Raw genomic sequence first — 25,692 nt, forward strand, 5'->3', positions numbered from 1 at the left:
CGCGGTTGCGCCCATTTCCTTGGCAAGCCTCAACCCGGCGAGTAGGGCTTCATACTCTGCCTCATTGTTGGTCGCCTTAAACCCAAACCGCAGAATACCATGAATTCGAGCCCCCTCGGGGCTTACAAAGAGAAGACCCGCACCGGCTCTTTTCCTGTTTGATGACCCGTCGACGTAGAGGTTCCAGGTCGACAGGTTCTGCATACTTTCTTGCACGACCTCGCTAGGCTATTGCTCGCTTGGAAAATAGGAAAATTCCGAGATGAAGTCTGCAACAGCCTGCCCTTTAATGGTCGACCTGGGCTTATACTTCAAGTCGAATTGGCTCAGTTCCATGGCCCATTTGAGCAGCTTACCCGAGGCTTCTGGTTTCTGGAGGACCTGCCTGAGGGGGTAATTAGTCATAACGTTGATTGTATGGGCATGGAAGTAAGGTCGCAGCTTTCTGGAAGCGATCAGCAGAGCAAGGGCTAGTCGCTCCATTTCTGGATACCGCACCTCGACATCCGACAGGCGCTTGCTCGCATAGTACACTGGCCATTGCGCCTTTTCCTCTTCCTGCACTAAAGCCGCACTGACCATGAACTGTGAGACGGACAGATAGATAAGCAGGATTTCCTGTGGGAAAGGCTTAGAGAGGAGAGGTGGCTTCCCTAAGTGTTCTTTTATACTCTGGAATGCCTGTTCGCATTCGGGAGTCCATTCGAATTTTTTGTTCGCCTTCAGAACATTGAAGAATGGTAAGCAACGGTCTGTCAGCCTTGATATGAAGCGACTAAGTGCCGTTATCCAACCATTTAGACTCATGACCTGCTTCTTGCTAGTCGGGCTCTCCATATCGAGCAGGGCCTGGATCTTCTCGGTGTTTATTTCTATGCCCCATTGATTAACCATATACCCCAGGAACTTTCCCGATGACACTCCGAATGAACACTTGAGAGGATTTAGCTTCATTCTGTAGAGTCAGAGAATGTCAAACATCTCAACGAAATGCGCAATGTGTTCTGAGGCGACCTAGGATTTGACCAGCATATCGTCCACATAGACTTCCATTGTCTTCCCGATCTGGTCGGAGAACATTCGGTTGACCAACCTCTAATAGGTCGCGCCCGCATTCTTGAGACCGAAAGGCATAACTTTGTAACAGTATAGCCCCCGGTCCGTAATGAAGGATGTATGCTCCTCATCTAGCCCGTACATCGGGATTTGATTGTATCCCGAGTACGCATCCATAAAGCTCAGCAGCTCATGTCCTGAGGTGGCATCAACGAGCTGGTCGATCCTCAGCAGAGGGAAGCTGTCTTTCGGGCAAGCTTTGTTGAGGTCGCTGAAATCAACGCAGGTCTGCCACTTGCTATTCGGCTTCTTTACCAGGACCGGGTTGGCGACCCAGGTCGGGTAGAGCACCTCTCGGATGGACCCATTTCGGAGGAGGTTTTCCACTTCTGTTTTTAGTGCGGCGTACCGCTCTAGGTCCATCGCTCTTCTTTTCTAGCGAACCGGTCTAGCTTCACTGTTAATGTTTAATGAATAGCAGATAATGTCCGGGCTGATCCCGACCATATCTGCATGCGACTAGGCAAACACGTCAATGTTTTCCTTTAAGAAGTCTTTCAGCTCGGAAGCGAGCTGAGGGTTGAGACAGCTCCCAATCCTTAATACTCGGCTCGGCTCGGCTCTTTTGGATCAACTGAAACTTCGGTCAAATCCTCAACCGGGCCACTAGGAGGAATTTCCTAAACTCACGGATCTATGTTATCCTCCGCTGGACTGGGCTGTGGCTCGACCCGACTGATCGCCATAGCCTGGCGGGGCACACATCGCAAAATGCCCTTTCCCTTGTCTGCCATTTGTACTGCTTTTATATAGCATTCGCGAGATGCACTTTGCGATCCGCTTACTTCCCCTATCCCTGTTGGAGTGGGGAATTTCACCTTGAGGTGGTAAACGGAAATGACTGCCATGAAGCTTCTCAACAGAGGTCGCCCCAAGATTCCATTAAAGGCCGATGGGCAGTCCACGACCAAAAATTTGGTAACCTTAGTCACCTCGTCGTAGTCACCGAGGGTGACTGGTAGCTGTATTGTTCCTCTGGGGATCAGGTGGTCCCCTGTAAATCCGTAGAGAGGTATCGAGGCGGGCTTTAGTCGGCCTCGTCTAGGTTCATTCTATCAAAAGCGGTCTTGAACAGGATGTTCACAGCGCTTCCGTTGTCTACAAGCATTCTGCAGACATTATGGCACCCTATTAGGGGCGTGATCACCAGAGTGTCCTCATAAGGATGATGCAAGTGAGCTGCTTCCTTCTCACAGAAGGTGATCGATTCCTCCTTTCTAGCCTTTTGAGGTCGCTGCGAAGTGTTCATTACCCTAATCGGGTCGTGATATGCTTCGCGAGCGTACCTTTCCTGCGCTTCTCGCGTGTTTCCAGCGAGGTGCGGACCTCCGAAGATTATGTTAACACTGCTGTATCTGCTACGATCACGACGCTTTTTCTTTTGCTCCCCTTGGCTCTCTTTTGGAGAGTCATCAATGTACTCCTTGAAGTGCTCTTTCTTGATGAGCTCTTCGATAGCCTGCTTTAGAGCTCGGCATTCATTAGTGTGATGGTCGTTATCCCGATGGTAACGGCAGTATTTTTTGCTGTTTCTGGCCGTAGCAGGAGTTTTCATTGGTTCCGGCTCACCGAACAGGCTGGCCTCCTCGGATTTGTCAAGAATAGCAGATATAGACACATTCAGCGGAGTGTATTGAGCTTTGTCGCGGTCGCGACGAGGAACGGGAGCATAGGACTTTTTGTGCTCGTAACGGGGTTTCTTCCCTTTTCACTGATCATCAATATCTCCTTTGCGATCAGCTCTTCTATTTTCTCCCCGACTAGACATACTGCTGAAAGTGCCATGATCACGACGACGAAGTGCCGCCAATGAATTCTCTATTCGGAGATACTTTTCTGCAAGGTTGTAAAACCCGGTGAGGGAAACATCGTCCTCAGCCTGCAGTTCTTTCCACAAGTCGGTTTGCGGCTGAACTCCAGCTATTATAAGTGTTCGGACGGACTCTTCTGGAGCATGAGCGACCTTGTTGAGTTCCCTGTGGAAACGGTCGATGTAAGATTGTAGGGATTCGTCTCTTTCTTGCCTTATGTTGCTGAGGTAGCTCAAAGGCATCGAAAACTTCCAATTAGCTTGGAAGTGCCATAGGAATGTCGTGCTCATCTGAGGCCACGAACTGATCGATCCCGCTGGGAGCGACCTCAACTATCGCTTGGCGTGAGAAGTCAGCTTTACGGCCAAACAACGGATTTTGCAAGATCCAAAACCTGGTGGAGCTCCATCAGGTCGTTGAACTCATATAAATGATCCTGCAGATCATGGTTCCCATCAAACGGTCGCATATCGGGCATTCTGAACCCCGGTAGGAGTGGAGCGGCTAGTACTTCGGGAGAGAAAGGGGATGCAAAGGCGACCTGCGCCTGTTCATTTTGCTGCTCTCTTAACCTGTCCAGAGCTCGCTGTAGCTCCTCAATTTGTGGTAACGGAGCCAATTAGGGGTTGCTTTCACCCATGCAAGTTTGGCCTTCACAATTACGGTTCAGGAGGGTCCGTAGGTCGAACTCCTCTTCACCTCGGCCGGCATTTTCGGTCGCACTCGACACACGCTAGCTAGAGGCGTGTGAAGGCGATGGATCGAGCGGGGCATTTTCACGACCCTCGCGGTGGTACGAACCTCCCCATGAGGTGTGGGGACCACCCGCATGATAACGATCGGGATCGTTTTGCTGGCGACGATAAGAATCATCGCTCGCGGCATTTTTGCTTGGGTTTGCCTGCGACGTGGCATGGGACTACTCGGGATTCACTTTTTTGCCGAGTCTCAGCTTTACCGGCACCCTGCTCGGGGCACGATTTATGCTCGCTGGTCCCTGGGGGCCCATAGGCTGACCTTTTGCCACTTGCTTGCCCTTACGTCTATGCGCTGCAGTGCTCGCGGCATGGGCTATTGCCCTTTGCCGCGCTTTCGTGCGACCTGCAGGCGTCTTTGGCGGTTGCACCGCCCCAGCTGTTGTAGATGACATGCCTTGGTCCAAACGGTCCAACCTTTGGTTGACCGTCTGGAGAGTGTTGTCGAACCTCTCCAGGTAGTTTCTAATGGCAGGGTCAAGTTGTGAAGCTGCCGGGATATCCCCCGCAGCATTTTGTGAAACTGGAGCTTTTTCAGTACGCTGATTAGCTTGCTCTGGCTCAGATTGGCAGGCCATTTGCTGTTGTAAGACCAGTAAGTCCAAGATTCTCCTGATGAAGGGTAGACACTAAATCAGGGCCCTCCTTCTAGCGCCAAACTGTTGATGCGTGATTTAGACACCAACTAATTGACATGTGCGCAGCGTTGATTGGGCTAGGAACACACGTGAATATGGATTGTCAACGTGAAATAAATGCAATGAGATTTTTAAAGTGGTTCGGATGCTAAGGTAGCAAATCCTACGTCCACTGATGTGTATTAATATGGTGGGTCAGGTCACTAAAGCGGACTGAGTTACAAATGATTGAACAGTCAATACAAAGCTTTGTTTAGTGAGAGAGAGAATACCAATGTAAAAAGGATCGAATCCCCTTAATGAAGGGGTCTTCCTCTTCTTATATCAAGCTAAATGCGTGTAATGATCATTAAATCCTTGGGTTGGTGTGTGTGTCAGGATGTAATCTGGCTTTACGTCCCATTACCCATTTTCCAAGCCGATTTCACGCGATTTGGAGCAGGTTAGCTGACACGTGAAAGCACCAGGGCGTTTGGCAGGCTTGACGTGCGCTTACCGTTTTGACGGGAGCAAGCCACGTTTCGTCACGCAAATCCACGTCAGCCTTTGATTTCTCAGGCATAACAGGTTTAATTATAATTATAATGTGTTATATGAGCTTTGACTTTTAAAAGTGATATTTGCTTGAGGTAATTTTTAATCTAGGTTAAACCGTCAGTTTCTGAAATATGTTTAGAAAATTGCAATTTCACCCCTATATGTAATTTTTGAATATTATGTCATATATGTATGATTTATAAGCACATACGTAATATGCTCTTGACTTACACGTTACTTGAGATTATGCATGAGATTGTTGTGGTGCTAAAACCACCCTACGAAGTACCCATCCCCCAGAGTGAATGGGATGGTTGTTTCCATTGTATATTCATAGAATTATATTGTCGTTAGGATTTGCTTAAGAATTGTTGTATGTTATTATTATTTCTTTTTTAAGAACTTTTATAAACCCTCTTGATACATGCAAACCCATCATAATTTATTTCTTTGTTTTCACCCCTTAACGCAAACTTTAAAAACTAATAGAAATACCCCTTTCTTACAACAATACCATAAAATCAAATAGAAAGGAATTAAATAACTAAATAAAATTCATGCTATTACTAAATTAGAAAAGGGATTTTACAAATACTTTTTAAACTCTTTTCTTTTCTTTATTTCCTCTCTTTTTCTCTCATATAATATTTTTCTATTAGTTGGATACTCAAGAAATGCTACTCCTTTGGATTACAAGGTAAGATGATACTAATTTTATTTTTATTTTTTTACTTAAAATTATTTTTTTCCTTTTAACTTTCTTAATTTATGAAAGATTGTGAGTTATAGAGTTTTTATTGAATTTAATAAATAAGTTGGAAATAATTCCTAGATTTTGATATGAGTTTTGATTTAATCTTCTTTATGTTGAGGTATGAGTTAATTAATTGTTGTTTTAAGTCGGGTTTAATAAATTATGGTTAGTTATTGAGTTAATTTTGAATATAGTTTAAAGAATTGATGAAATTAAGTTGTAGAGATTTTGGGATTTGATTTAATTTCGATATATTGGTTAGTTGCTTGATATTTAGAGTTAGATTTGATGAATTTTCATGGGTTTATGAGTTGAATTTTATTGGGTTAGTAGAAATTATTTGAAAAACCTAAGTTTGTGTTGTTTTTTAATTGTAATTGCAAATAAATTATATTTCTGATAATAAAAATTCTTTTATTTTTTTTTAGTTATGGACAAGTTTTTTATCAAAAGAAAGTTTTCTAATGAGGAACCATCAATTGAACAAAACATAAGGTTTTACGATAGTGTTCACAATGAGCCTATGAAATCTAATTTAAGACAAACATATGTTAAGCTTAACTTGAGTAGTCTTCCTCCATATCCTGGATTAAGGATTAACATTTTAGAATATCATCCTAATGATAGAGACAAAGTGAGAAAAACATACTTGCAAAAAAGACCTTGCCAACCACACAATCATAATTTTAAAAAGCGAGCAATTGAGAATATGATGCGTCGTTTTAATCTCATTTGGTTTAGAAAATATGCAAATTGAATAGAGTATAGTGTAGAAAAGGAGGGTGATTTTTTTTGTGTTGTTATCTTTTTGAACATAAAATTAACATTGATATTATCTGTTGCAACTACAAGTGTTGAAAGAGCATTTTGTGCAATGAAGATTGTGAAAAATCGACTACGAAATCGAATAGGAGATTAATTGTTAAATGATTGTCTTGTTATATATACTGAGAGAGATATATATCTGATGGAATTGTCTATGAAACAATTATACAACGTTTTCAGAATATGAAATATCGTCGAAGATAATTGCATAATTGATAATTTGGTATATATAACTTTTAAAAGTATATTTTTTATGCTTATTACTTCAGTATATATTTTATTATAAATTTATTAACTTTGATGTTTTGAATCCACTAATTCAAAATACTAGCTACGTCACTGGTATTAACCCTTTATTACTAACTCAAGATATCCAAAATTATTGTAAATTTACCTATAAATTCTGATTATAAATATTCATGCTTATTACAAACAAAATAGCAACATCATTACTCATCCTCTAAAATTATTCTTTAACCAAATACAAATGAACTTGAAGAGAATGAATTATTCTTTTCAAAAATAAATATATAAAAAAGATAATAGTGATAGTAAGATTTTTGGCCATTCATGAAGCTAAGATGCCTGAAGACACTAGTTTTGATGGCAATTGCCATTAAACTGACGTTATAAGCTCTACTAATTCATCCAAGGAATTATTAGAAGATCCACCTTTCTTGATTTTTTCTTTCAATTCTGCTGCCTTCTGCCTCATCTCCTCCCCTTCTTTTTCCACCATCAGTCTCTTAATCGCTCTCTCTATCTTCCCTCTGTCCAAATCATTCTCCAACTCAAACCCATTTCTCCATACATGGCTGATGTACCTTGTGTTCACCTTTTGATCCCCAAAACATGGCCTACAAATCATTGGAACCCCTTCACTTATACTTTCAATGGTTGAATTCCAACCACAGTGGCTCCAAAATCCTCCCACAGCACCATGTGCCAATACTTCTTTTTGTGGTGCCCATTTCACTATGTAGCCTCTTTCTCCCACAGTCTCTTTAAATTCATCAGGCAACCAATCATTAGGTTCTGCTCCATTATCAGGATCCGGCCTAATCACCCACAGGAAAGTTTGGTTGCTGTTGGCTAGGCCCCAAGCCATTTCTGTTAGCTCTTTGGCATCCACGGATGCTATGCTTCCAAAACTTACATATATAACTGAGTTGTGACCTTGCTTGTTAAGCCATAAGATGCAACTGCTGTCCTCTTCCAGTAAGCTACTAGAGGACGCCAAGCAATTTTGTGCATAGGACCTATTGACAAGTTTGGAACTCGGAATTGTTGTTGATATTGTGCTAATGATGATTGTTCAAGGCAGTCCATACTATCCCAAACGATGGCTGAAGATGATCCTATATTGCTCAGTATAGCTATTAGTTGCAGAGTGGGATCTAAATCATCGAAAGTGTTTGATGGTAGATCCTTGAATCTGAGGAGATGAAGCCCAGGCACTAACTCTGTTGAGTTGGAATCTGCATTAAAAAAGTGGTAGTTTCAAGCTTCAGAAATCATCACCAGCGGAGCTATGCTACAAATTGATCTATAAAATTAAGACTTGAAATACTATCACCCTTTCACGTAAAGGAAACATGCTAAAATTATTAAATTAGTTCGTTGTGTTAAACTGTGAGCATTACAATTGTCACTAGCACATATTCAGTGAAAACAATATGGAGTTCTTATACCTTGTGGGGGAATGTAACCTTCCTCTTGGAGTCGAGGATATGCAAAGTACGTCAGCATAGTGGTAACACTACAAGTTTGTAAGATGTACATGAGTGCATCATAAATTATACAGGGGAGTTCGTCTTGCTGCTCCTGTTTTCCTATCATCTGACTTAGAAATTCCTGGAATGGGGCTCTACAGTTCAAGTTAAGACTTGACATGAAAGCTAAAAAATAACGAGCGATGTCAGGTTTGGATGATATGCCATCTGGTAGGGATTGGAAGATAAAATCAGGCTGATTGGAAGTTTGAGGAGAATTGAATTGGGCATGAGCAACTGTGATAGAGAAACCTCTGGAGTGAAGGATGGTGCCTAGCTGAAGCATGGGATTTATGTGTCCTTGGAATGGACATGGAACTAGCACCAGTTTTCTGCATCTCCACCCTTGTTTTTCCATCTCTCTCTTTTACTTTCTTCTTCTGTTTTTTCTTTTTTTCAGGGAGATTTTTCTCTGCAGCTACTTGAAATTTAGCCTCAAACAAGTAATGGCAATCAATAAAATTTCTAGGATAGCTACATATGTAGAAACTGCCAAAGGTATTGTTAATTTTAGCCACTCCTTTATTTGAACTTTTGTCTTTAAAACAGACAGAATCAAAAGATAATGCAGCTTTCTTGGACGGCAATGTTCAGGATTTTTTTTTTTTTTTTTTTTTTTGTTATCCTGATTTTGCCTGGTGTTCATGTTTTTACTTCTATCTCTTCTAGGCCTCTTTTAAATGTCAAGCAGAATACTGGAACATTCATTCCCGTCAACTAATTGAATCGATGATTTATCATAGGAATAACAAATATTGCGATGTTGGTTGCCGAAGAAGCTCGGAATCAGTGCCATATGGTTTCTGAGAATGCCGAGAGTATTAGATTTGATTGCTGAGTTTGATGCTTCAACCAATCTGATCCAATCAACTTTAGACAACCCACTTCTCTTCATCCAACTCAGGCACTGCAACATCGTCCCTCATTATGCCAGCATAATCATCAGTTACTTTTGCACCAGCCTGAGCAAACAGTTCCACTACAGCAGGCAACATACCATAGTATCTCTTCAAATCATTAACCAATTGTTTGCCACTTGTTAGATCCTGAACATGCCATACATACACTGGAGGAACCAAATCATCAACTGTTGCCTCCTGCCATGCATGTTGCCCATCCCTCATCTGGTGCTTATAAGCTTGGCAATTCCTCACTCTGTGACCCTTAGGCCCCACTTGGACCTCTGAACAGTATCCACAGGTTTGGACAGCATACTTCTGCATGAGTTTGGATGCTCCTGACCGCATTCTCTCCCATGCCTGTTTTCTTCACTTGACTTCTTTCTCTTACCCCAAAATCCACGTGTCTATGCCTTTGCCAGTTGCAACTTCTTTTGGGAACCTTTTCTCAAAATCAATAACTTTACCCGCAATATCGTAAGCAGGAAAAATCCTTCTCCTAGTAGGGTACTCAGGGATGTCAATGCCTGCTTGGATGCACAATTCAACAACTGCTGGAATCTGATCCACTTCAAGCCTCTCATTATGAGAAACAGCTCTCCCTGCCCTGTCATATAGATGAAAAGATTCCACAAGAGGCAAAACATGCTTCATATCCCCAATACTCCAAGTGTGTTCTTTGTTTGCTGGGCTACCTGCAACGTTGCATGTTCTGATCTTATGCGGTGGATGACCAACATGAACTTCTCCACACAAGCTACAAAAGACAAGTTTACAATCATAAAAAAAGTTTATGTCAAACCATCGATCAGATCAATCATAATAATAATAAATAAATAAAAAACCAGAATCTCCATTTACACTGCTTTATCCTTTCCACTTTCAAGTATATCACTGTACGTAATTTTGTTTTCAATCCGAGCTCCTCAGTTTGGACTTCAATAGATTGGGCTCACAAGAGAAGTAGGATTCTTCCATATCATATGCCTTCCTTTTCTTATATGGCTCATAAATATAGAGCAATGTTAGTTTTACAAAGACACATACAAAAAAGATATACAAAGATAATCCTCACCCTTGATTTTCATAATTTCTCTCTCTCTCTCTTTCTCTTTTTCCGTTTTTTCTTTGTTTTTTCTTCTGGATGATGTCACTTTGTAACCCTCTTTGTATAGGTCTTTGTAAGGATAGCATTTTTCCATAAATATATGTATAACACGCTTATCTTTTAAACTTTAGGCATCTGTTTCTAGAACAAGCTAGAACATGTAATACAAAGTTGCAATTAGAGGTTACCTATAAATTCTGATTATAAATATTCATGCTTATTACAAACAAAATAGCAACATCATTACTCATCCTCTAAAGGACCCCAGACAATACCCACAAAAAGATGATCAAAATCTACAACGCTCTACATTTTCTGTTACTTTTCGCACTCATTTAATAAAAACAACACAAATTCCACAAACCAAGGTACAGACAGCATAATTACTAAAAGATGATGCCTATCCACAACTTCCTATACTCAACTCAACTCAATAGTCTAGTCTCTTAGACAATGATTAAGAAAGCTGAGTGCTTACCTGCATGTATATATGGAGATACTCTCAACAATCTTTGAAACAGAAGCAAATAATTCAGTTCTGGCTGCATAAACTTCATGAGCAATTGGTATCAATTCCTTGACCAACAATCCATTTTCTGGAGGCCGTAGAATCTTCTCTTTCACCATCTGCCGCTGTTTCTTTTCCCTTCTAGCTAAACGCTTAAGTTCATTAATACTTGTGACCAATGGTTTCCGCTCATTTTTCTTTAGCTTCCTTGGGAACTCTGGGCGGATCGATCCAGTAGAGTACATACCACATGGATGCTTTAACTTATTTATACCAATAATGTTTGCATTAGAATTTTGCATAATCAAATCATGCAAATTCACAAGGCTTTGAATTCGTCTAGGCAGCATTGTTCTCATAAGAACTTGTTCTGGTATTCAAGATCAGACATTCTAATGTCAGAACAAGAAAGCAACCAGCAATTAAACAAGTGCTAATTTACAGGAAAAAAAATAAAAATGTAAACCCAAGACAATTGTGCCATATCGATATTATACATACAATTACCAGGCAAATAACTTTTGAAAAGCATTAAACTAATTTCATATACTTAAGGAATCATTTTGTTACAAAGTCTAATCAATAACACCACAACCATTCACAAATTATTCGAGCACTACATTGTGTGAAAAAGAATCAACAATCTTCAAGAGTATCCACTTATGATTCAACATTTTACACAAACTGGGCGTCTTATGACAAGTGGTACCACAGAGAATCATTATCAAGAAAAAAAAAAAAGAAAAAAAACTTCAAACACAATCCCATCAGTTAGCATGCATTTTGACAAACAGTTTACATGCAAAAGTGAAAATACGAACCTATAACATAAACTCTTAAGTGGCCTATAGGCTTGTTTCGTGGGTTCAACAAGACAACGTATCATGCGACTAGTTATATTCGGTTTCATATGATATTAAAAAAAAAAGTCAAAATACTAGAGAGCGTGATAATTTGTCAAACTACAATTTGCTGCACCAAACGAGTTACAATTTTAACGGCACAGAGTAAAGACAAGTAGGGATGGCTACGGGGCGGGGCCGGATTTCCAATTCCCTGTCCCCGTTAGATGAATCCATCCCCTCCCCGGACTCGGGGGAGAAATCCCCGAATTGTTATATTTTATTATTCTAACATTGAATAAGACCCAGATCAAACAACAGCTCAGGTTCAACACAAAATGCCGTTTCCCGTTGCGTCCTCCTACTTTCCGTCACTTTCTCAGCTACCAAACGGGAACTAAACAATTTAAAAACTAATCTTTCTACTTCCAGTATTCTCATCGCCCAAATTACAAAACCCATAAGCTTATAAAATCTTCACTTTTTTGCATTTTTTCTCAGCAACCAAACAGAAATAAAAAAAAAAAGCAAAATACATTAAAAACCAAACCAACCTTAAAGTTAGAGAGAAGACCCGATTCAATAGAGGGAAATATAGTTGATAGTAATTGGAGATACCATAAAGTGTTGGATTTTAGCTTGGGCAAATTTTAGGGTTTGAAGATAAAAAGCCGGGCTGAGATAGCAATTGCAGATACCTTGGCAATTAGAGATACCAAACGGGTTTTTAAGACTTTAAGGTGAAGAAAAGTCCTTAAATGGATCCCAAACATCCAGAGAGAAGGGATCGAAGATACTGCTGCGTTAGTTGCCAAAGAAGCTCGGAATCAGTGCCATATGGTTTCTGAGAATGCGAAAGTATTAGATTTGAATCATTTGATTGTTGAATATGATGCTTGAACTTCGAAGAATGGTCTCTGATGGTCTAAAACGAGAGGGTGTTAGGGTTTTTATTAGAAGAACGTAGAATTCTGGAACTTTGGTTAACATTAGTAAAATTAGTATTGGGTAACATTAGTAAAATTAGTATAGACTATAATCTACAATCAAGTAAGATCTCCATAATTCGTAAGGTCATCAAGGTTTATAAATAACGTTATTAAATATTAATACAGCCTTCAAATTACTGAAAACATTAGATCTTGTATTACGATGGTTGTTTAATACATAGTAGTATAGTACATCATTGAGTTCTTGACATATCATTACACCGAGTTACATTATTAATTCTTAGCAAAACTCCCTTGCATTCACATTAATTTTATACAGACAATCCATATCCATAGCATTGTTCTAAACAGAACATTCAGTGTTTTAACCAGAGATTTGAATGGCCTTCACGTCAGGTTTCTTAACCTCAACTTTAGGAACAGTAAGGGTCAAAACTCCATTCTCCATAGAAGCCTTGATTTGATCCATCTTCACATTCTCCGGCAGCTTAAACCTCCTGGAGAATTTCCCACTACTCCGTTCCACACGATGCCATCTGTCGTTGTTGTCCTCCTTCTCTATATTCCTCTCTCCGCTAATCTGAAGCATCCTGTCATCTTCGATCTCCACCTTCACTTCTTCTTTCTTCAGCCCAGGAAGGTCGGCCTTCAACACGTGAGCCTCCGGGGTTTCCCTCCAGTCTATCCGAGTGTTGACAATAGCAGAGGTTTCTTGAGGGAAACGAGTGGAGAGTGAAGAAAAGTCCTTAAATGGATCCCAAACATCCAGAGAGAAGGGATCGAAGATGCTGCTGCGCTGGTTGCCGAAGAAGCTCGGAATCAGTGCCATATGGTTTCTGACAATGCGAGAGTACTAGCTTTGATTGCTGAGTTTGAAGCTTCAACTTCGAAGAATTGTCTTTGATGGTCTAAAACGGGAGTGCGTTGGGGTTTTTATTAAGAATAATGGTAAATTCTGGTTTTTTCGCGCGCAATCTCTTCTGTTTAGTTAATGAAGCCTCTGGGGCCTTCTGGTAAATTCGCGAAGTTCTAAAGTTCCGGGCTTGCCAGAAAGTTCTAGACTTTCTTCTGATATAGACTCTCAAGTTAAGCTTTCATTAAAGGCCCAAACCTCAAATGGGTAAAAGACTTTTATTATATATTTTCCTTTTATCTATTATTTTTCACAACTTTTAAAAAATTCATAATTTATTCTTCAAATTGCTTTAAAAAAAAAAAAAAGGCAAAATTTTCAATTTAACGGATTATATTTATCACGGTAGAGTTTTCTTAGAATTATTGGAACTTTTTTTGGAATACATAATTCTTTACTTAACCGTTTGTTGACAGAAGGAGTATAGAAAATATAGATAACTTATATAGTAATTAAGAACACAAAATCTTAGTTTTAGGAGACTTACAAGAAAAAAAAAATAGATATTTACTATCTATATTATAATTGCCATATATCAATGGATCTTTATAAATTTAGAAACTGAAATAGGGAAATGATTTAAGTCTATTAATCTAGATGAACTAAATATTAGAAAAATTGTGTAAATAAAAAACATATTCATGTCTAAACGGGTAATTTTGATATTGAATGGGTTTAAAAGGAGATTTTAAAATAGAGTAAATGACTTTTTCTCACCCAAGGTTTGGTCTAATGACATTTTTCTACCCGTCAAGTTTCAAAATGCCACTTTTCCCACCCATCAATTTTCAGAACAACACTTTTCCAACCCACTGTTATGTTTTGTTAGAAAAATCTGTTATGTCACATGGTATAAATAATGTAAAGACAAAATTACCCTTCTTTCTCATTCGCCACCTTTGATTCCAACGACTGGAAAAACAATTACCACCAACAACCACAAACACTCTAAACCAACTTCACTAGTCGATTTCCAACAAAACAACTCCAACAATTACACCCAAATCATCAATCAAGCAAAAACCCTAGGAAAGGAAGTAGTAATCAGCGACGTTCGGCGGGCAAACGGGATGGCTTTGTTGGGGGTTTTGGAGAGGAAGTGTCGTGGGTGTGTAATCATGGAATTAGAATCAATTATCAAGGTGTAATAATATATATTATATATATATATATATATATATATATATATATATAATATATATATAATTTCCTAATATATATGTGAATGTTAATATATATGTTATATATATTTTATTGCAAATAAAAAATTTGGGTCCAAAAATATATAGAGTAAAAGTAAAACCATAATCATAAAATCCCCAAATTCTCCGTGGGCCAGGCTCGGGGATTCCCTTACACCCTCCTCTCGAGGATGAGTCGGGTTCAACAAATTCCCTTAGGCCCTTGGGCTGGGCTCGAAGACATGGGTCTCTAGCCCCGACCCGACCCGTGTCCATCCCTAGCTTTAGTCACTATGTTTATCATTGTGTTTATTACTTGATGACCAAATTGAAATACTAAATTACCCTTATGTAGTTTAGGCAGTTAATATATATGGACCCAAGTGTCACTTTATGACTCTTTTGGGTCCCAAAATTAGGACTAAAATGTACTTAACTCATTAAATATTGCTAAGCGTTAATGTCAAATCTAAGTACTTGAGTTGTCATTTTAATTTGGGAGTTGCTATTCTTACAAAGGAGCTTACAAAGGAGGCATACAAAGTTAATCTCCACCCTTCATCTTCGTCATTTCTCTCTCTCTCTCTTTCTCTTTTTCCGTTTTTCTTTTGTTTTTTCCTTTACTTTGTAAGCTACTTTGTAAACTTCTTTATAAGGATAGACTTATTGTTTTAATTTTCGTCTAACGGTAGAGAACTTATGGGTAAACAAGAGAAAATGCTCTTTAATTACTTTACATTGAGCATAAGTAAAATCAATATTGACCATTATCTGCAATTAAAATAAGATATGTATAAAAATTTAAGGTGATTAAGGTTTGGAAAGGAGAAATAGAACTTTATTATAGACATTTAATCAGACCGCTATCTCATTAACATCATATATAAAGTCTCTAGTAAAGTTTCAACCAATATTAAAATAGATATTGTTGATACTCGTTTTTGGCACCAACGAATTGTCACGTGCGTAACGTTAATTGGCTGTTAAGTACACGTGAAAATGGAATATATAAAGCGAAATAAATGCAAAGGGGGTTTTTTAAGTGGTTCGGATGCTAAAGTAGCAAGTCTTACGTCCACTGATTTGTATTGATATTAGTGTGGGTCAGGTCGCAACTGCGAACTGACTTACAAAAGAGTTGGAAAAAGCAAATGTGTTTACAGGAGAGAGAGAGTGTTTCTCAGTATGAAAATGGCCGAATCCCCTTAACGAAGGGGTCTTCTTCATTTTATATCAAACTGAAGCGTGTAATCATCATTAAATCCATGGTTTGGTGTGATTGTCAGGATATAATCCGGCTTTATGTCCCATTTTCCCTTTCCCAAGCTGACTTCGCACGACTTATTGTAGGGAAATGGACGCGTGTGTGCTCCATATCATTTGGCAGGTCTGACGTGTGCGTGTTGCTCTGACGGGAACAGGTCACCCTTCACGTGACTTTCCCACGTCAGCCCTTTATTTTCCCGTGGCATAACAGAAGCCCCCTAGTTTTTAATGTTTGAGGATCGAACCTTGGAAACTAAGTCATATTGGAGGATTTGGTCGCTCCGACCTGTATGGGATGAGCTCGGCACAGGATTTTTGGCGAACACGATCTCGTGCAATTCCCTGCCTAAGCGACCTGACAATCTTCATCTCAGCGAGCTGGATCCGATGGACGCTCCTTTCTGTGTCTTAGAAATTCAATGAACCTGGTCCTGCGCTGTCAGGTGCTCTGCACGCGCTGAAGCGTTTGTCAGACACATTAAATGCATCGTGTGCTGACCCGACACCGTTTTGACAGCATTAGTTGCGCAACGCGTTCGAAACGATGGCTATTATCACGGCATTTAATGCGACGTGGGGTGCATTTAATGCGGGGAGAGAGAGAGAGTGGGCTGTCTTTTCGTTTCCGAGGGGTGGTAACCGCCGATTCGCAATCCATATAAAAACTCGCATTTTTCAGATGAGGTCACCGAAATTTATTTTGCTTCGAGTGACAGCCCTTTGTAAATCAGAAACCATTCTTTCCCGATCAGTACTTCTCAGGCAACTGAAACGAGCTTTGGTCTCGGTTACTCATCGCAGAAGGTAAGATTCTCTTCTTCCTCTTTTTCTTTGCATTTGCTTGGTTAGGCGATGGCGTTGGGTCTCCCGGTGTTTCACCAGGGACGTGACGCCGTCATTGGATTCGAGCCGTGTACGGCGGCTCGAGTTACTGCTAGGGTTTAAGAGTTTGTCCCCTGCCGCCGCTCGGGACAAGCACAAAGGCCTAAATGACCGTGTCTGTCGATGTTGCAGACTGGAATGGAACCGTCAACATCCAGACCCGAGGAAGGAGCCAGCTCGTCCTCGCGGGGAGCTCCCGAGGACGCAGCTCTCGATGTCTACTCGGTTCTCACCTCCGACGAATATGCTAGAATAAAGAGGCAGTTCGACATCCGCGCTGAGGTGTTCCTCGACCACACTAGGCCGTCACGGCGCCCGGCTGATGGCCTTGCCGCGATCTCTGAAGAGATCTTCAAGGGTGGAGGGAGGATTCCCTTCCATCCTTTCATCAGGTCGGTCCTGAATCATTTCGGGATCGCACCGATGCAGCTGACGCCAAACGCATACGTCATCGCTGTCGCGATGTACATTGCGTGCTGTGAAAGTGGCTTGGGCGAGCCAACGGTAGTGGAGCTCAGCATCGCCTATTATCTCAAAAAGAGCAGGGACAAGGACTCGTACTATCTGTCTCGGCGACCTACCATTGCCGCGTGGATACACAGCTATCCCAGCAATGCGGGGGCTTACGAGACAAAGTTCTTCTTTTTCTTTTACGATGGCTACTGCCGTTTTCAGGATCCAAGTAGGTTTTCTTTCGCTGAGTTCATTATCTGCTCGCTTGATCCATAATAACGACCTGTTTTCTTTTGCAGTTAACAGAACGACCAGCCAAGACTTACTCATCGACCCAAACAGGCTCGTATCCTTTGGAATACTGGACGAGGAGAGCCGGGACGCGAGGAAGCTTGTGACGACCGCGAACTTGCGGAAGTACGAGTTCTTCAGCGACAAGGAGTCTTTAGAACCTCCAGAAGGTAAATTATACTGGTTTCTTTCTGGTCGTAGAATGATTTCGTTTACTAACGAACTTAAATGCAGGAACGATACCTCCAAAGGAATCCGGGCAGCCCCGCCGAGCACCATTCGTCTTTCCTAGATCGAGGAGTGAGAGGGCGGCCGAAGTTGCTCGTCCAATCCCGGCACAGCCGGTGTGAACAGTCCCGGCTTCCCAGCCTCGTCCTGTGCAAGAAGCGACCAGGACGGGACAGGCTGCTCAGGCGCCAATTGTTCGCCCAAAGCGGAAGGCTCCGGTCCAGAGGTCGAAGAAGAGGAAGCAGATTCAGCCCGAAGAGTCGGAGACCGAATCTGAGGAACAGCCTCTGAGGTCGCGCCAGGAACCCAGGAGTCGGGCAAGGAGCCCGTGGGCGAGGCGGTCGCTGCTGGCAAGGCGAAGGACTCATCGGTTCTAGACTCGTTGGGGAGTCTGCCTGAATACTTGCAGCCAATAGTCTATGGCCTGCTCGAGTGCTAGCTGTCGGAGTTGTACGACGAGTTTGCCGACACAGGCGACGACCTGATGACCACGTCGTTCCAGCATCTGAGCAAGGTAAACGAGCTGTACTTGAAATTTCATTCTGGTTTATTTCTAACTCATATCTTGCTCGCAGGCGTTGCTCGCGATGAGGATGTCCATGGAAAAGACGCGGCTAGGGGCCGCCAAGGGGACAAGCGACCTGCAGGAAGAGGTCGCAAAGCTGAAGCAGAGCTTGGAGTCCGTTGAAGCGGAAAGAACTCAGGCGTTTGAAGCTGCGAATAGGTATCTGATCCAAAAGGACGCTGTTTTACGAACAGTGGACTTCCAGAAGACGGAGCTCGATCGACGTGCGGAGGAAGTCAAGGAACTTCAAAGGACAACCGCCAGGCTCTCTAGGGAGATTGGCGAGAAGGACCAGGAGCTCCAAGAGACCTTCGCACGGGCTCAGCGAGCTGAAGAAGATAGGGGGGCCTCCGAACAGGAAAGGCTAGCTCTTGAGGTCGAGCTTCAGGAGAGTCGGGAGAGAGTCGCTTCTCTGACTGTAGAAATGCAAAATCAGTCTGAGGAGATGGAGGAGAAGCCCGCTGACTGGGCAATCGGGTCCATCTACACCCTGCGAGCAAGGAACCCCGATTTGGACTTGTCCGACCTCCCGGAGGGTTGGCAGGCGACCTTGCGGATCATGGCCGAGGAGGACGACCAGACTGCCGCGGCCGCCCAGGGACCCGACCAAGCAGGTGGCTCTGGCTCGAAGGAATCTTCCCGCCCAGCCTTAATGTAATGAATTGTCTTCATTGTAACCGGGTCTGGACTTTTTGTTCATAAATGAAGACATATTCTCTTTACAATTGCATTTCGCTTTTTCATATATATGTGCACTTTACATTTGCGATTACATATAAGTTCTTATGCGCGAACAGAACACATGCGAACTGTTTTGAGCGAACAAAGTAATACTTAAAAGAAATTAACAAAACTAAGAGCTAAGTTCGGGGTTACTGATAATATGGCCGGAGGTGCTCGGCATTCCAAGCTCGGGGTACTTTGGAGCCGTTCAATCTTTTGAGATGGTAAGTCCCCGGTCTGATCACTTTGTCGACCCGGTATGGACCTTCCCAGTTAGGTCCTAGTACCCCCGTGCTCGGCTCTTTGGTCCCAAGGAGAACTTCTTTAAGCACAAGGTCCCCGACCTGGAAGTCTCTTTGCCTGACCTTTGAGTCGAAGAACCTTTTCGCTCGCTGCTGGTAGGCTGCTATCCTCAGCGAAGCCTTGCTGCGATGCTCTTCGACCAGATCCAAACTTGCTCTCATCAATGCTTCGTTTTCATTCTCATTGTACAAGTCCCTCCGAAGAGAATCAGTTCCGACCTCTATAGGGATCATTGCTTCGCAACCATAGGCTAGCGAAAAAGGGGTTTCCGAGGTGGAGGTCCTTGGAGTTGTCCTGTACGCCCATAAGACTTCGGGAAGATCGTCAGCCCAATTTCCTTTGGCTGCCCCGAGCTTGCCTTTAGAGTGTGCTTAATGGTCTTATTGACTGCTTCAACTTGGCCATTCGCTTGCGGTCTGGCGACTGAGGCAAACTTTTTATGGTTGCCCAGCTCGCCGTAGAACTGCTTGAACTTCTCATTATCGAACTGCTTTCCATTATATGAGATGAGGGTTTGGGGAATTCCGTAGCGGCACACTATGTTTTTAAAAACGAAGTCTTTCAGCTTTTTGGTCGTGATCGCGGCTAGCGGCTCGGCTTCGACCCATTTTGTGAAATAGTCTACCGCGACCACGGCATACTTGACCCCTCCCTTTCCAACTGGCATGGGGCCGATAAGGTCGATCCCCCATATGGAAAACGGCCAGGGGCTAGACATAGTAATCAGCTCCTGTTATGGGGCTCGCGGAATGTTCGTGAACCGTTGGCATTTGTCACACTTCTTGACAAAGTTGTGCGCATCTTCTTGGATCCGGGGCCAATAATATCCCTGGCGAACAACTTTGTTCGCAAGAGATCGAGCTACTGTGTGTTACCGCAGATCCCTTCATGAATTTCCCTCATGATGTAGTCTGCTTCTTCACTGGTTACACATCGGAGGAGAGTGGCACTGAACCCTCTCCTGTACAGCTGATCCCCGATGAGTGTGAAACGAGCAGACCTTACTCGCAGGACCCTTGCCTCAACCTTGTTGCTCAGCAAGATCCCATCCTTGAGGTACTAGACAATGGGAGTCATCCAGGAATCTGGGGGAACCACATTCACAGCCTGTTCGTTCGAGCTGATGGTTGGAGCATCGACGAAACGAACAGGAATGTTATCAGGAGCCTCAGAATCTAATGATGAGGCTATCTTTGCCAAGGCGTCCACTATAGAGTTGCTCTCCCTGGGGATCTGAGCGATCTCGAAGTGCTTAAACGACCCCAGAGAGACCTTAGCTTCTTTCAGGTAACGGACCATGTTCTTTTCCTTAGCTTGGTATTCCCCTAGAATCTGGTTGACGACCAGCATAGAGTCGCTATAAACACTGATCGCGGTTGCACCCATTTCTTTGGCGAGTCACAACCCGACGAGCAGAGCTTCGTATTCGGATTCATTGTTGGTCGCCTTAAACCTGAACCGGAGGATACCATGAATTCGAGCCCCCTCGGGGCTTACCAAGAGAAGACCCGCACCGACCCTTTTCCTGTTTGATGATCCGTCGACGTAGAGGTTTTAGGTCGACAGGTTCTGAATAGTCTCTTGCCCGACTTCGCTAGACTGTTGCTCGCTTGAGAGATAGGAAAATTCCGAGATGAAGTCTGCAACATCCTGCCCTTTGATAGTCGACCTAGGCGTATACTTTAAGTCGAACTGGCTCAGCTCCATGACCCATTTGAGCAGTTTACCTGAGGCCTCCGGTTTCTGGAGGACCTGCTTAAGAGGGTAACTTTTCATTACATTGATCGTATGGGCATGGAAGTAAGGTCGCAGCTTTCTGGACGCGACCAGCAGAGCGAAAGATAGTCGCTCCATTTCTGGATACCGCATCTCGGCGTCCGATAGACGCTTACTTGCATAATATACTGGCCACTAAGCCTTTTCCTCTTCCCGTATTAAAGCTGCACTGACCGCGAACTGAGACACGGACAGGTAGATGAGCAGCGCGTGAGCCCGTGGGCGAGGCGGTCGCTGCCTGCAAGGCGAAGGACACGCCGGTTCTAGACTCATTGGGGAGTCTGCCCGAATACTTGCAGCCAATAGTCTATGGCCTGCTCGATTGCGAGCTATCGGAGTCGTACGACGAATTTGCAGACACGGGCGATGACCTGATGGTCACATCGTTCCAACATCTGAGCAAGGTAAACTAGTTGTACTTGAAATTTCAGTCTGATTTATTTCTAACTCGTATCCTGCTCGTAGGGATTGCTTGCGATGAGGATGTCCATGGAAAAGACGCGGCTGGGGGCCGCAAAGGGGACGAGCGACCTGCAGGAGGAGGTCGCGAAGCTGAAGCAGAGTTTGGAGTCCGTTGAAGCGGAAAGGACTCAAGCGTTTGAAGCGACGAACAGGTATCTGAACCAAAGGGACGCTGCTCAACGAACAGTGGACTTCCAGAAAGTGGAGCTCGATCGACGTGCGGAGGAAGTCAGAGAACTTCAAAGGACAACCGCCAGGCTCTCTAAGGAGGTCGGAGAAAAGGACCAGGAGCTCCAGGCGACCTTCGTACGGGCTCAGCGAGCTGAAGAAGATAGGGAGGCCTCCGAACAAGAAAGGCTGGCTCTCGAGGCTGAGCTCCAGGAGAATCGGGAGAGAATTGCTACTCTGATTGAAGAGATGCAGAATCAGTTAGAGGAGATGGAGGAGAAGGCCGCGGACTGGGCGGTCTGGTCCATTTACACCCTGCGAGCAAAGAACCCGGATCTGGATTTGTTCGACCTCCCGAAGGGTTGGTAGATGACCTTGCGGATCATGGTCGAGGAGGACGACCAGGCCGTCGCGGCCGCTCAGGGACCCGACCAGGCAGGTGCTTCCGGCTCAAAAGATCCCCCCGACCAGCCTTAATGTAATGAATTGTCTTCATTGTAACCGGGTCTGGACTTTTTGTTCATAAATGAAGACATATTTTCTTTACAATTGCATTTCGCTTTTTCATATATATGTGCACTTTACATTTGCGATTACATATAAGTTCTTATGCGCGAACAGAACACATGCGAACTGTTTTGAGCGAACAAAGTAATACTTAAAAGAAATTAACAAAACTAAGAGCTAAGTTCGGGGTTACTGATAATATGGCCGGAGGTGCTCGGCATTCCAAGCTCGGGGTACTTTGGAGCCGTTCAATCTTTTGAGATGGTAAGTCCCCGGTCTGATCACTTTGTCGACCCGGTATGGACCTTCCCAGTTAGGTCCTAGTACCCCCGTGCTCGGCTCTTTGGTCCCAAGGAGAACTTCTTTAAGCACAAGGTCCCCGACCTGGAAGTCTCTTTGCCTGACCTTTGAGTCGAAGAACCTTTTCGCTCGCTGCTGGTAGGCTNTAGTGTAAAATATAGATAGACACGCTGTCTCAGGTTCGATTCTCTATCTGAGCATATATTCGACTTCAGTGAAAAGCTGTAAAAATTAGTCGATTTACGCAAAAACTGGCTCAGATACCTTGGTTAAAAAAAAAAAAAAAAAAAAAAAAAGCAAATTATTATGTTTGTTGAAATAAGTTCTAATGAATGATTCATATATACCATGCATATTTCTTATGGAAAATGCTACGTTTATAATATAATCTCACAACCACTTTTTACAACTCTAAAGTGTTAACAGCTTGACACTGTCACATCAACTCCTATCATACTCAAGGCACTATAAGAAATAAATAGTTGTTCCTTCAGAAGGAACAGTCAGAACGACTATTCCTTTATCCTTATTCCTTATGAAGGAATAACCATCCCTTATGAAGAAATGGTTATTCCTTCTTAAGGGATGGTTGTTCCTGAAAAACCATTTTCCTTATCTTGTTTCTCTCCTATCAATTCCCTTCTTCAATTTCGTTCTTCTTCTTGGAACAACGTATTACTTTTCGCTCTTCTTCTTCTTGGAACAACCTTGTTCCTAAAAGAATAGTTCTTTCAGGTACATCCCTTCCTTATGAAGGAAATAACTATTCCTTGCATAAGGAATGATTGGTCATTCATAAGGAATATTATTTCTTCTGTGAGAAACAATCATTATTTCATAAGGAATGATTGTTCCATTTCTTTAGTTCAGTCAAAATCATTTTGTGTTTTAAGTATAGCGGAATTAATGTGACAATGTCAATTCAGTTACCATATCAAGATTATGAGCAAAATTTGTGAGAACGTGTTATTGACGGTGTATTACTTCTTTCTTATTTGGATGGCAACGCTTTAAACCCAATGGAAATGGAGATTATCATAACCACCCTTAAGATTTTTGAATATATCGCTGGAATGACAACTTTTCACAGTTTCTCGAATAGGCCATACTCCTTTGCCTAACTTTGAATTAATTCTTTTGTTTCTCCCCTTTATAATCACATTAGTAACGTTACTAATACACTCTTCAAATTACTGAAACGTGAGTTCTTATAATTTTTTAGATATTAATTTTACAATAAATAATGTATCATTATATCTTGACATTATCTAATAAATATGTGATGAAAATATGTTTGAAACCATAAAATATGCCCAAAGGTAACTATGAAAAACACCTGTTTTATAATGTTGCTGAATTTCAGATCTATACAAAGCCTTAAAACGGTCAATTATGTTATTCAATGCCTTGCTCCTGAACTTTATGCCCAAAAATCAATAGTAATATAAATTAATCAAGAAAAAATTTTTCACAACATATTATATTTCAATATTACAACGATTTACATTATCATTTCTAAGCAAAAACTGAAACTCCATTGCATTTACATGAATTTCATAGCGACAATCCACAGCATTTTTCTTAAACAGAGNAAAAATCAATAGTAATATAAATTAATCAAGAAAATTTTTTTCACAACATATTATATTTCAATATTATAATGATTTACATTATCATTTCTTAGCAAAACTGAAACTCCATTGCATTTACATGAATTTCATAGCGACAATCCACAGCATTTTTCTTAAACAGAGCATTCAGTGTTTTAACCAGAGATTTCAATGGCCTTGACGTCTGGTTTCTTAACCTCAACCTTGGGAACAGTAATAGTAAGGACTCCGTTCTCCATAGAAGCCTTAATTTGATCCATCTTCACATTTTCTGGTAGCTTAAACCTCCTGGAGAACTTCCCACTACTACGTTCCACACGATGCCATGTCTCGTTCTTGTCTTCCTTCTCTACATTCCTCTCTCCGCTAATCTGAAGCACCCTGTCATCTTCAATCTCCACCTTCACTTCTTCTTTCTTGAGCCCTGGAAGATCGGCCTTGAACACGTGAGCCTCCGGGGTTTCCCTCCAGTCTATGCGCGTGTTAACAATAGCAGAGGTTTCTTGAGGGAAACGAGTGGAGAGTGAAGAAAAGCCCTTAAATGGATCCCAAACATTCAGAGAGAAGGGATCAAAGATACCGCTGCGTTGGTTGCCGAAGAAGCTCGGAATCAATGCCATATGGTTTCTGACAATGCGAGAGTATTAGATTTGATTGCTGAGTTTGATGTTTCAACTTTGAAGAATTGTCTCCGATGATCTAAAACGGGAGAGTGTTAGGGTTTTTAGTCTGATGGAAAATTCTGGTACTTTCGTGCGAAAATCTCTTCTGTTTAGTTAATGAAGCCTCTGGGGCTTTGTGGTAAATTCGCGAAGTTAATAATTAGACCTCCTCTAGGTTTCAATTTTCCACATGTGAACTGTCTCATTTTCTGTATTTAAGTGATCCCGTTGATTCAGTAGGTATTGGTGTTCATTTGGTCCTGATGTTTTTCAGTGCTCTGTGTTGATTTCTTTCTGGCGGGTCCGCCATGCATGGCACAAGAAGTTAGTGAAGAGATGCTCAGATATAGAGATGTGTGCTGAGATTTTGAAACAGCTTGGGCAGGCTGTGAATGGCGTCTGTAAAGGTCACGTTACTGTGGATTCGTTTGAGAATTGCATGGAGGACTTCGTGGATGGCTCAGATTTTATGGATTACTTCAAGGCGGTTTGGTGTCCCAGGATGGGTAGGTCTCTTTTTCAATCGTCCCTTTAAAAAAAAGAAAAAAAGAAAAAAAGAAAAAAAGAAAAAAAGAAAAAAAACCTCTAAAATTGTTCTTTCTTCTCTGCTGAACTATTGGTTGAGACCATTGCAGTAGCGTGCTATTTCTTCTTTGCACTGTAATGGTAATACGGATATATATATTGAGAGTTACAAATATATGTTGTATTTCAACAAGCAATATATGTTTACGTTTCCTTCTTTTGGGGTGGAAAATATGATCTGTTCCATGTGAAGAAGTAATTTTTTCATATATTTGCAGAATATTACTTGTCACTTTGATATTTCTAAACATGTTTCATTCTATCCAGTGTCCATATTCTGATTTACGAGGACCCAAGTGTTA

The 25,692-nt window shown here is 42.1% G+C and overlaps 5 protein-coding genes across 5 annotated transcripts; all 5 read right to left on the bottom strand.

Moving 5' to 3' along the window:
* Positions 1 to 7,052: 7,052 nt before the first annotated feature.
* LOC116128871 (UDP-glycosyltransferase 76E2-like) lies at positions 7,053 to 7,544 on the bottom strand. Its single transcript, XM_031414642.1, has one exon. It carries the CDS (start codon positions 7,542 to 7,544, stop codon positions 7,053 to 7,055), a length of 492 nt encoding a protein of 163 aa, XP_031270502.1.
* A 44-nt stretch (positions 7,545 to 7,588) lies between these two features.
* On the bottom strand, positions 7,589 to 8,566 carry LOC116128872 (UDP-glycosyltransferase 76E1-like). Its single transcript, XM_031414643.1, has 2 exons — positions 8,128 to 8,566; positions 7,589 to 7,914 (listed from the first exon to the last, which is right to left on the bottom strand). The coding sequence occupies exons 1-2, from the start codon at positions 8,564 to 8,566 to the stop codon at positions 7,589 to 7,591; spliced, it is 765 nt and encodes a 254-aa protein (XP_031270503.1).
* A 12-nt stretch (positions 8,567 to 8,578) lies between these two features.
* LOC116128845 (APO protein 3, mitochondrial-like) lies at positions 8,579 to 12,548 on the bottom strand. Its single transcript, XM_031414612.1, is given in 3 exon segments — positions 8,579 to 9,864; positions 10,694 to 11,077; positions 12,120 to 12,548. Coding segments are annotated over 2 exon segments (1,164 nt in total). The 5' UTR covers positions 11,074 to 11,077; positions 12,120 to 12,548; the 3' UTR covers positions 8,579 to 9,080.
* Positions 12,549 to 12,687: 139 nt separating this feature from the next.
* LOC116128806 (18.2 kDa class I heat shock protein-like) lies at positions 12,688 to 13,438 on the bottom strand. Its single transcript, XM_031414563.1, has one exon. It carries the CDS (start codon positions 13,342 to 13,344, stop codon positions 12,880 to 12,882), a length of 465 nt encoding a protein of 154 aa, XP_031270423.1. The 5' UTR covers positions 13,345 to 13,438; the 3' UTR covers positions 12,688 to 12,879.
* Positions 13,439 to 24,244: 10,806 nt separating this feature from the next.
* Positions 24,245 to 24,763, bottom strand: LOC116128816 (18.2 kDa class I heat shock protein-like). The gene has a single exon (XM_031414579.1). It carries the CDS (start codon positions 24,761 to 24,763, stop codon positions 24,299 to 24,301), a length of 465 nt encoding a protein of 154 aa, XP_031270439.1. The 3' UTR covers positions 24,245 to 24,298.
* Positions 24,764 to 25,692: the final 929 nt, after the last annotated feature.

The sequence above is a fragment of the Pistacia vera genome, unplaced genomic scaffold, assembly GCF_008641045.1.
Source record: "Pistacia vera cultivar Batoury unplaced genomic scaffold, PisVer_v2 Contig204, whole genome shotgun sequence".
Taxonomy (NCBI): Eukaryota; Viridiplantae; Streptophyta; class Magnoliopsida; order Sapindales; family Anacardiaceae; genus Pistacia; species Pistacia vera.

Bases quoted from the DNA above. Each gene is read 5' to 3' on its own strand.
- LOC116128871 (XM_031414642.1), bottom strand. From the start codon at position 7,544: ATGGCTTGGGGCCTAGCCAACAGCAACCAAACTTTCCTGTGGGTGATT.
- LOC116128872 (XM_031414643.1), bottom strand. From the start codon at position 8,566: ATGGAAAAACAAGGGTGGAGATGCAGAAAACTGGTGCTAGTTCCATGT. The intron at 7,915-8,127 runs GTATAAGAACTC...TTTTTAATGCAG, and splicing joins AGGTTACATTCCCCCACAAG to ATTCCAACTCAACAGAGTTA.
- LOC116128806 (XM_031414563.1), bottom strand. From the start codon at position 13,344: ATGGCACTGATTCCGAGCTTCTTCGGCAACCAGCGCAGCAGCATCTTC.
- LOC116128816 (XM_031414579.1), bottom strand. From the start codon at position 24,763: ATGGCATTGATTCCGAGCTTCTTCGGCAACCAACGCAGCGGTATCTTT.